Source organism: Nerophis lumbriciformis, linkage group LG02 (assembly GCF_033978685.3).
Source record: "Nerophis lumbriciformis linkage group LG02, RoL_Nlum_v2.1, whole genome shotgun sequence".
NCBI classification, from domain to species: Eukaryota; Metazoa; Chordata; class Actinopteri; order Syngnathiformes; family Syngnathidae; genus Nerophis; species Nerophis lumbriciformis.
Window position 1 is genome coordinate 35,444,699 of NC_084549.2, and position 11,781 is coordinate 35,456,479.

General features: G+C 37.0%; 1 protein-coding gene across 1 annotated transcript; it reads left to right on the forward strand.

Annotated features, from left to right (window-relative positions):
- The first annotated feature begins 128 nt into the window (after positions 1 to 128).
- LOC133607118 (androgen-dependent TFPI-regulating protein) lies at positions 129 to 2,187 on the forward strand. Its single transcript, XM_061961581.1, has 5 exons — positions 129 to 737; positions 818 to 943; positions 1,017 to 1,118; positions 1,193 to 1,308; positions 1,752 to 2,187. The coding sequence occupies exons 1-5, from the start codon at positions 585 to 587 to the stop codon at positions 1,924 to 1,926; spliced, it is 672 nt and encodes a 223-aa protein (XP_061817565.1). The 5' UTR covers positions 129 to 584; the 3' UTR covers positions 1,927 to 2,187.
- The last annotated feature ends 9,594 nt before the right edge of the window (positions 2,188 to 11,781 follow it).

The following is an 11,781-nucleotide window of genomic DNA, read 5'->3' on the forward strand; positions in this document are numbered from 1 at the left end:
AATCTTTGTCATTTGTTTGCACATTTCCTGACATTGCACTGAACATTTGTTTTAACTTTTGATCTTGTTTATCAAGAATGTTTAATTCGTTCTGATGTGGACTAACAAGTAGTATGACCAGGATGTTTGTTAACCTCATAAGTAAAAATGTGGGACATTAGCCATAATACATTGAAACAAACAAATTGCCTTGCTTCGTAAACAAACACAAACATGTTGAATAATAAAAAACACAGGATATGTTCAAGTTGGGCTTTCCGCATGTTTTTTTTAATTGTAATTTGTTGAACTTTCTCAAATTATAACCAAACATTTTACTTCACCTTAACATTAAATTATTTCTTACAAAACTCAGAAAGCGATTACGCTCACTGAGAGTGAAAAGACCATCAAGTCACATGCTACAGAGTACTGCTTATGAAATACACACTCCTGTACTTAATAATGAACAGTGGGCCTCTTGTGTGTGTGCATTGAGCTGTTGCACAGTCACTCTAATCTTTAGACATCCTTTACTGGCAGCAGTTGTTATCCGCCGTAGTCTTAAATTGTTTTAAAGATTTTGCGTATCGATATCAAATAAAATGACTTTAACCCTGAGGAGAGTATATCACATTGCAACATTTAGCTGGTATGCATTTGTTGTGAAGAGCCTCGCTGCTAAGGATGGAGAGCAGTTACCACCTGGCATCTTTGTGTACGGGGGACCTTGGAAGTACCTCACTTTTTTGAATGTAGTAAGTATGATACGTGCATAAAAAGGGAGCTAGGCTATTATGACACTGAAAAAATGTAGTTTTGTTTGCTATTTTTTCAGTTACTCCAAATGTTTTTCTTTGGACTGGCTGCAGTGAATGATCTCAATTGGGGGAAAGACAGCCAGACCCCACTAAACAGATGTAAAGATGTTATTTTTGCTGTTTTTGCCTTCCCTGTTGGCATGGTGAGACGCACATTTAACATATATCTTTAATACACAACAAATCAATATGCTTTACTTTACATCTGTGGTTTAGTTTGTTGTTCTGCTTTTCTGGACCATCTTTGCCTTTGACAGAGAGTTAGTCTACCCGGCAACAATCGACGCCTTCTTCCCACCTTGGATAAACCATGCAATGGTCTGGATATGATTTTTTTTAAACACATCTCTCCCAATTGCAAATACCCAAAAAAGAATTCACTGTTCCCTCAGCATACATTGGTCCTACCTATTTTACTTGGAGAACTTCTGATGGAGCCACATGTCTACCCACAAACAACACATGCCCTACTTACTCTGGGAGTAGTGGGCTTACTTTATCTATTCTGGTAAGTGGCAAGTGAAATGATAAGAAATTACTGTTTTGTGATTGTCACAGCTTTATTACACACAAGACACTTCTGTTCCTTGGGTCCAACATCTATGACACATCCAACTTTGTTTAAACTATTTTAAGACTTGTGACAGTGGTATTTTAAGGCTCTGTGTGTTACATACAATCTGCATCAATAAAGCCTGTTTGTTTTGGCATAACTCACATTTAAAATGAGATACTGTAAAATAATCTAGAATATGTAGTGATATATGTGAGTGTGAATGTTTGTCTATCTGTGTTGGCCCTGTGATGAGGTGGCGACTTGTCCAGGGTGTACCCCGCCTTTCCGACCGAATGCAGCTGAGATAGGCTCCAGCACCCCCCGCGACCCCTAAAGGGACAAGCGGTAGAAAATGGATGGATGGATATGTCTTTTATTGTCAACATATTCCGCAGGATTCTCTGGGTGTACTTCTCAGTCGGGATTTGGGTGTATCCTTTACTTGGACACTTCAGTAGTGTCGGTCTGGTTGGCTTCTTCTGCTTTAACATGTCAGCTGTGACCTTGCTCTACCTTCTTGGACACAAACTCAACAGCTGTATGTGGAAGGTACCCCTTAATCCGCACTAACAGACAAAAGCCATCGGGACAAACCTCTCGATTACTATTCGTTTGAGAAAAAAAAAAAACATAAGCCAATTTAGTACAGTTTAAGGGGTTTGGTGGTAGCTCTTTGCAAATAAAAAATGTGTCCATTATAAAAAAAACTAGTTTGATAAACTCCCTTCAGGACAAAATTAATACATTTTCACAGATATACAAATGCCATCAATGCATAATTATACAATGACGTGTGCTGCTCTAAAATGCTATTAAATCAAGTGACAGCGACATCCTGTGTTGGCTCTTTACTTTCCTATACATCTTTTTTTATCCATGCTGTGGTGCATTTCAATTGTGGCATCATAACAGTCATAATGCATTTCACAAATGATCACTGATGCAATGTGTTTTGCATGCTCAACCTCAATGCATGAAAAGTTGTGGATGAGCATTTTTGGAGGTTCGCACCATGAATAGTCTGGTGTCTTCACAATTCAGTCGATAGCTCCCCAAACAATAATCCTTTTGTTCATGTCCAGGTCATACACCTCTCAAGTCCCTGTAGCCTTTTAGATGGTGGAGGTAGTCTGGATCTGCATCAACCAGTCCGATGGAAAGGATCTTGGCCAATAAATGCAGATCTCCCTCACTCAGGTCCTTCTGTTGAAGCATAAAAAAGCAATTCTTCATTCTCTCTTTGTTGTGATACAGGCACTTATAGCATTTATCATGAGCGTGATGATTAGTGCTGACCTTCTTGTTGTTGTTGCCGTAGGATTCAGGAAGCTGTGAATTTTGAGGTCTTTTTCCCTGTTAAAAGATAAACATTCAGATTAAAAACCTCCTCAAATGGCTCCAGCTTTGGTTTCATTCTCTTGCAGTACGATTATGGTGTCAGCCAAACTGAATTCCACCATTTACAAAACACTATTTAGTCAAATTTGAACACAATTAAGGTTTATTTATACAGCTTCTCATATTCAGACACATTTTTGGTATAGATGATATGTTTTTTTTGTTTTTTTACCTTGACATGTTTCGATTGAAGTTTCCTCACTTTTAAGGAAGACCGCAGATGTCAGTCAAAACATGTCAAGGTAAAAACGTCATTTATAACACCTAAAACCCTTCTGAACATGAGAAGACATAATAAACCTAATATTCTATTAATAAGGTTTACTTGCCTCTTTAAGAAGTCCTTTGGAGAAACACATGATGATGATGAGAAGGCCAACAACAGTCTGTATGTGTGGAAAAAAATACAATAATTAATTGTTTGTTTTGTTCTATTTCATTAGTTTAAGGTAAAACAAAAATCAATTAACATAACATTTAAAATAAACAATGAACGAAAAAGAGCAGAAAGAAGTAAAACGTATAATATCTGCCCCTTATCCATACAGTTACAACAGTTGTTGTTCAATTCAGATGACTAGCTCTATATATATATATATATATATATATATACACAGTATATATATATATATATATATATATATATATATATATATATATATATATATATATATATATATATATATATACTACCGTTCAAAAGTTTGGGGTCACCCAAACAATTTTGTGTTTTCCATGAAAAGTCACACTTATTCACCACCATATGTTGTGAGGTTAGAAATAATGATTTGTATTTGAAATAAGATTTTTTTTTACATCAAACTTTGCTTTTGTCAAAGAATCCTCCATTTGCAGCAATTACAGCATTGCAGACCTTTGGCATTCTAGCTGTTAATTTGTTGAGGTAATCTGGAGAAATTGCACCCCACGCTTCGAGAAGCAGCTCCCACAAGTTAGATTGGTTGGATGGGCACTTCTTGCGTACCATACGGTCAAGCTGCTCCCACAACAGCTCAATGGGGTTCAGATCTGGTGACTGCCCTGGCCACTCCATTACCGATAGAATACCAGCTGCCTGCTTCTTCTCTAAATAGTTCTTGCACAATTTGGAGGTGTGTTTTGGGTCATTGTCCTGTTGTAGGATGAAATTGGCTCCAATCAAGCGCTGTCCACTGGGTATGCATGGCGTTGCAAAATGGAGTGATAGCCTTCCTTATTCAGAATCCCTTTTACCCTGTACAAATCTCCCACCTTACCAGCACCAAAACAATCCCAGACCATCACATTACCTCCACCATGCTTAACAGATGGCGTCAGGCATTCTTCCAGCATCTTTTCAGTTGTTCTGCGTCTGACAAACATTCTTCTTTGTGATCCAAACACCTCAAACTTGGATTCATCCGTCCACAACACTTTTTTCCAGTCTTCCTCTGTCCAATGTCTGTGTTCTTTTGCCCATCTTAATCTTTTTCTTTTATTGGCCAGTCTCAGATATGGCTTTTTCTTGCCATGAAGCCCAGAATCTCGCAACTGTAGATGTTGACACTGGTGTTTTGCGGGTACTATTTAATGAAGATGCCAGTTGGGGACCTGTGAGGCGTCTGAGACTCTAATGCACTTATCTTCTTGCTCAGTTGTGCAACGCGGCCTCCCACTTCTTTTTCTACTCTGGTTAGAGCCTGTTTGTGCTGTCTTCTGAAGGGAGTAGTACACACCGTTGTAGGAAATCTTCAATTTCTTAACAATTTCTCGCATGGAATAGCCTTCATTTCTATGAACAAGAATAGACTGTCGAGTTTCAGATGAAAGTTCTCTTTTTCTGGCCATTTTGAGCGTTTAATTGACCCCACAAATGTGATGCTCCAGAAACTCAATCTGCTCAAAGGAAGGTCAGTTTTGTAGCTTCTGTAAAGAGCTAAACTGTTTTCAGATGTGTGAACATGATTGCACAAGGGTTTTCTAATCATCAATTAGCCTTCTGAGCCAATGAGCAAACACATTGTACCATTAGAACACTGGAGTGATATTTGCTGGAAATGGGCCTCTATACACATATGTAGATATTGCACCAAAAACCAGACATTTGCAGCTAGAATAGTCATTTACCACATTAGCAATGTATAGAGTGTATTTCTTTAAAGTTAAGACTAGTTTAAAGTTATCTTCATTGAAAAGTACAGTGCTTTTCCTTCAAAAATAAGGACATTTCAATGTGACCCCAAACTCTTGAACGGTAGTATGTATATATATATATATATATATATATATATATATATATATATATATATATATATATATATATATATATATATATATATATATATATATGTATATATATATATATATATATATATATATATTCATAACATACAAGAAAATAACTAAGCATGGAAACAATAATTTACTCCAAGACATATATTTTCATCATCATGATTTTTTATTTTTTTTAATAAAGTAGGAGATTTAGATTGTTTTATTTCACTGTCAAGATTGTTCCATAAACTAATACCTTTAATTGAAATACTTATGTCCTTTATCCCTTTTCTAAATCTCGATGTATTAAAGATATCAGTTCTTTTTAAATTATAATTACTTTCTCTTTTAACAAATCTGTTTTGAATGTTGTTTGGAATAATTTGTGTGTATGTGCTTTGTACATGATTTCTAGGATATTGTACTCTACCAATTCATGAAATTTCAATACGTTTAACTATTTGAATATTGGGTTTGTGGGTTCCCTGTATGCATTTCCAGTAATGATTCTTACAACTCTTTTCTGCAGAAGGAAGATTAGATTTGCATATGTTTTACAGGCACTACTCCGCACTTCAATACAGTATGTTAGATATGGAACAATCAGTGAATTATACAGAATATACTGTGCTTTTTTATTTAGAAAATCATTCACTTTGTGTAAAATACATAAAGTTTTAGATACTTTAGCCTTTGTATCATTAATATGTGATTTCCATGACAAATGTTCATCAATCTTAACACCCAAAAACATGATCTCATTTGTTCTTTGAATCTCAACTCCTTCGACATTTAATGAGCATCCACATTTTTCCTACTTCTGCAAAAAAATCATACATTTCGTTTTGCTAGTATTCAATGATTATCTGTTTACATCAAACCATATTTTAGTTTTAAATAAATGTGTTTTCAACCACTTCTAACACATCCTTTAAGTTTTGTCCTGAATAAAATAGGGTTGTGTCGTCCGCAAATAAAATACACTTAAACAGTTTGGAAACCATTGGTCCAACGACCGATCCTTGTGGTACTCCACAACTGATATGTAAGGCCGACTTCCAATTGTTAACTTCCACAAACTGTTTTCTGTCCTTCAGGTAACTTTTGACCCATTCATGAGCCACTCCTCTTATTCCATATATATTCAATTTGTCCAATAATATTTCATGATTGAAGTGTATCGAACACTTTTCGAAGGTCTACAAAAATACTTACTAAGAATTGTTTTTTTATCTGGTGCAGTTGAAATTTCTTCTGCCAGATTAATTATTGCTGTTGCAGTTGAGTAATTGGGACAAAACCCATATTGACTATTGCTTAGATTATTATGTTTATTAATAAATGTACAAAAAGTATTCGTACTTACCCCGATAAAATGCAACATCTCTGTTTCCCTTGGCTGTGTGCTGAATTGTCAAGTAACAACAGAAGAGTGCCTTGCTTTTCAGACTATAACGCATGTACCAAACAAGAGAGAACCTGCCCAACAAGATAAACTGCATTTTCAAAGCCTGCGACTACATGTGACCAAAGGGATTTTACGCAGTTGCCTACGTCAAATGGGTGTTACTTGTTTTCAGGACACTTTTGTTTGCCTTAATTGTTGCCATCAATGAAGAGGCAGAAGAACCAAACTATAATTTCAGGGTTTCATGAATGCAAATGTCGATGTGTAGTGTGCATTGACGTTCCCATTGACGTTCACATTCATCAAATTAACTTATACCAGAAAATGACAAATATCCTTTTCTTTTTTAATTAATGTAAACATTTTGCCTGGGATCATTTAATATGTAGCCATCCTGATCTTTAAATATTCATCACCTCTGAGACATTGGTAACATTTTACAAATAACATGTTTGTCTTTCGTCTTCTTTCTCATTGTGTATTTACTTCAAGTAATTACTGTAGATACTTAATTTCTTACAATGCTTTCGGGTTATTTGTTTCAAACATGTGCAACAGGTTACATTGAGAAACATCACATGATCACCCTTGCACAAATCAACACGCTCAAGAAGGAGTAGTAAGAAGCAGTTTTTTTAGTATTTGCCCTTTTGCCATATCTCGGCACTCAATAATAATTTCTTACCATGAATTGATTTACTTACCATGAATTGATTTACTTGGACCCAGACTTAAACAAGTTGGAAAACGTATTCGGGTGTTACCATTTAGTGGTCAATTGTACGGAATATGTACTATACTGTGCAATCTACTAATAAAAGTTTCAATCAATCAATCCAAACAAACTTCCTGTTTGTTTGGAAGAAAGAAAAAAATATGGTCTTTGCAAAAAAAACAAAAACGTTACAACGGATTATGGAGATTTAAATTTGACAGTGCTCTAATAATAATTAGAAATAACTGGTTATTGAGCCTTTTGAATTATGTGAAAATTATCATTTTTATTAGTTTTTGCGTACAAATTCCCCTATATGAAAATGCTGCCAAAAATATATATTTGCCATTATAGACTATAGTCTATAATGGCAAATATATATATCTTTGCTGCCACATGTTTCAAAAAACATTTTAAAAAATTATTTGTAACCAGGCTGAACAAATTTCACGACAAATATAATATTTTTTTTAGTAGTTGAGAGAGATTTAGGAGAACATGAGATAAAATATACAAACATCCACAATAGTTAACATAAAAAATGTTTTAATGAGTGTTTAAATAACTATTCTTTAAGGATATAGTATCTGAGGGGGGACACAAGTTATGTACAGTAGATCTAATTCAGGTCCTTTTCATTCAAAGCTGAAGATTGTATGTTAAATTTGAATTGTTTTATTGAAGGAAATAAAACAATATTGCATCAGGGTGCATCTGCAACCTATCCCATGGGTGTTTCTGATATTTCGCCACACGCCTCAGTTTGATGCAATGGAACTCTCTTGATTTGCATCTCCTTGTGTTGGCTTTGTCAACAGACTATTTCCTCGTTCAAATAGGAGAGGGTCCTGCCATTATAATTGACTTTGGAAATGATACCATAGTACAATAAATCTGCATCTTTATCCAGTTCATTATAAAATATGTGCCATCATTCTAATAATATATGGGAATCCATTGTTGCATCATATATATGCTTATTTTGATTGTACTGTTTGTATTTTAACCATGGAAAACACTTTGCGAGCTCTTTTCTAAAGAAGTGCTATATAAATAAAATGTACTTACTTACTTTTTGAGTATGCAGTGTGTATATTGTTTTCAATTTGTTATGGGTAAAAAATAACGCACCTTTTAACTACTTTTCTTACAGAAGACATAATTTGGGTTTAGAGAGTATGTGACTGGGTGTGTCGGCTCGGGTTGAGGGAGATGCTGGTCACGTGTCATTGCTTTCATTAAAGTATTTGAGCATTGTGCATTTACCTGTTTACCGGAGGAAATAGGATAGGCAGTGGTTCACAAACTTTTTTTTTTTACCAAGTACCACCTCAGAAAACACTTGGCTCTGCAAGTAACACCATAATGACCGACATTTAATTACAGTAGCGTAGTATCAAATCAAATGTTATTTGTATAGCCCTTTTCATACACAGGCAAGTGGCACACCCAAAGTGCTGTACACAAAAAAAGAAGAGAAGAACACACAGACACACACAGCACTGTTGACAATAACAAAAACAAAACATGGCATGGCACTAAGGAATTGAGGAAAAACGCCATCTTAGAGGCGTCCACACTGGAGAATAACTCAAATTAACACCATCTAAAAAATAGTATGAAACATATAATAAGTAGGCCCAAGTATTCATTAAAAACAAGGCAGCGGTTTTATTTAACAAGAATATTTAATATTTTTGACCACTGTAACATTACACAGTTTGAACAGTGACTCTGTGTTTGAAAATATAACATAAAACATTGCACTTTAATCAAGATATTCTTTGGCGTACTACTAGATGTAGCCCGCGTACTACTAGTGGTACACGTACCGAAGTTTGAGAACCCCTGGGATATAGAAATGGGTAGGCCATACCTTATTTAATCGTTACTGCATACATTACTAGACACAATATTATTAATTTTATGTGCCACATGCTTCATGATTGCTGTGAGCAGGTGTTTTAATAAATACACCATAAAAGGCAGTACTTTTCTCTACACTAGTGCTTCCTTCGTAGTGTGTGGTTTTGGTTTTGTTCACAAAACTAAGTGTGATTTTAAACTGATTAGCACACGTGACTGCAATAAACAAACTTTTAAAAAGTGACATTTAAAAGTGTAAGCAAATGTACACGTGCGGTATACATACAGCATATTCATATATAGCTGCATGTAAGGTACAATAAATCACACACACACTAAATGTATTTGCAGTTATACTAATTTAATTTTTAAATGCACTGCATAAAATAACTGTTACACTATGTGTGTATATACACATTTTTAGGTGTATACAGAGGTTGTTTATACGAAATACAAAATCATTGTTGTTACGTGTACCTTTTACAGAGAGGTGCCTTAATATGCTTGAGTGCTTACGTCACGGCTCATTAAATATGCATGGTGGTCTAGTCAGCGTCTGTTTGCCATATAGCCTTTTTTGAAGAAAAATGCCCTATGCTTGCGTTGTCTTCGGCTGTGTGAATGGTTCAAATCACGAAAAGGATAAACGTTTATTTAGAGTTCCTCGAGAGGCAATTTAAGAACGTCTGCCTCACAATACGAAGGTCCTGAGTAGTCGTGAGTTCAATCCCGGCCTCGGGATCTTTCTGTGTGGAGTTTGCATGTTCTCCCCGTGACTGCGTGGGTTCCCTCCGTGTACTCCGGCTTCCTCCCACCTCCAAAGACATGCACCTGGGGATAGGTTGATTGGCAACACTAAATTGGCCCTAGTGTGTGAATGTGAGTGTGAATGTTGTCTGTCTATCTGTGTAGGCCCTGCGATGAGGTGGCGACTTGTCCAGGGTGTACCCCGACTTCCGCCCGATTGTAGCTGAGATAGGTTTCAGCGCCCCCCGCGACCCCGAAGGGAATAAGCGGTAGAAAATGGATGGATGGATGGATGGAGGAGTGCAATATTTTACGAAAGGCGACGATAAAAGTGGCACGCACTACAGTCAAAAGGAGCAGAGTTGATGAATGAACACATTTGCTGTATGTGACCACTTCGTTAAAGGTGGGTTTGATATATTTTTAATGCACTTTACTCAATGAGTATTTTACTGTAACGGACTCGTGCCGTCGTGCGGGTACTCTGGACCATCAAGGAAGGACATTGCTTCGAGCATGGTTGACTTTATTTTATTTTTCAATAAAACCTCAGTCTCAGGTCGGATCGCTTTCCAGCTCCCTCCTCTTCCACTGCTCGTTCTCCCGGTCGCTTTTCAGCCGGCTGCGTCTTCTGCGTCTCGCTCTCGGTCGCTTCCGTTCTGCATCCACTGCTGGCTCTCCAACGCCTTCTGCCCCGTCGTTCTCGGCTGTCGCGCTTTTACATCCTGAGCGGGGATTACTCAATTGCCTCCAGGTGCGCGATCCACGCACCTGATCTCGTTTGCGGCATCGAACCCGGCGCGCCCCGCCTCGCTGCTCACACGTCGTCCACACCTCCTCGCCGCCATCTTGGAGTGGGCTCCGGTGTGTCCTGCCTTGCTGTTGGACTGCCGGCCACGCCTCCTCGCCGCCATCTCAGAGTCGGCCCCGGCGGGGCACGCCTCGCTGTTGGTCTGCCGGCCCCGCCTCCCCACATTTACATTGACATGTTACCTTGTTAATGTTTGTGTTTTATTTTTAACAAACAGAAACCAGAAAGTCCGGGTCAATGATACTTTGTCAGGAAAGGTAACTCTATATCTCCCCTTTTGTTTATTTTGTACACAAATGTATCCGAGTACATATGACAACAGGACAAAAAACAAATATGGTGATTATTCAGTAGTTGTTAGTTTGTTAAATGGATATGCAGTCACGGATGTCAGCTGTCGTGTGCTAGTCGTAGCAGATTGTTTACGTGGATGCGACTGCTTTTTGCAGGAAGACCTAGGCCCCTTGTGTACTCAGATAGTTTGCTCACTGCTCGCTGCACAACAGCAATCTTAGCTTGGTTCACCATCGCTTTTTTTCACTTCCAGGAAGAAGTCTTGTGACGGAATACAAGCAATTACGACAAGGGGCTTATTGTCTCACTTCTTATATCTCGCCATCGAAGGCCACTGTGTCCCAAATTGTAATATAGATATTTAAAAACTCATCCCCTACATCAGTGATTCTCAAACTGTGGTACGTACGCTGGCTCTATCTAGTGGTAAACCAAATAATCACTTAATTAAAGACGTAAACACAATGTTATTGTTCATACTGTGCGTAATGTTAGAATAAGATAGAGTAGACTGTTTGATCCCACAATGGGGAAATTTTGTCCAGCAGCGCTATATCTACAAACACTGAGGCAAAAATAATACATATACTTGTTAAATAAAATGTCTGCCTTGTTTTTATTAAATACTTAGGCCTAGTACGCTACTATATATATATATATATATATATATATATATATATATATTTTTTTTTTTTTTACACTACTTTATTTTAATGTTGGTCATTATAGTGGTACCTGGAGAGCCTTCAGTGTTTTCTGAGGTGATACTTAGTTAAAAACGTTGGCGAACCACTGCCCTACATAGTCTTCTCTGGTGTAAAATTGCTGAACTTGAGGCGAAAGGACGTTTTGTAATTCTCACTTATTTTAGTGTCTTTTTACGCAATTATTTCAAACTTCAACAATTCCAATATGTACTTTGGTTTATATGCC

Bases quoted from the DNA above. Each gene is read 5' to 3' on its own strand.
- LOC133607118 (XM_061961581.1), top strand. From the start codon at position 585: ATGACTTTAACCCTGAGGAGAGTATATCACATTGCAACATTTAGCTGG. The intron at 738-817 runs GTAAGTATGATA...CTATTTTTTCAG, and splicing joins ACCTCACTTTTTTGAATGTA to TTACTCCAAATGTTTTTCTT. The intron at 1,309-1,751 runs GTAAGTGGCAAG...CATATTCCGCAG, and splicing joins GGCTTACTTTATCTATTCTG to GATTCTCTGGGTGTACTTCT.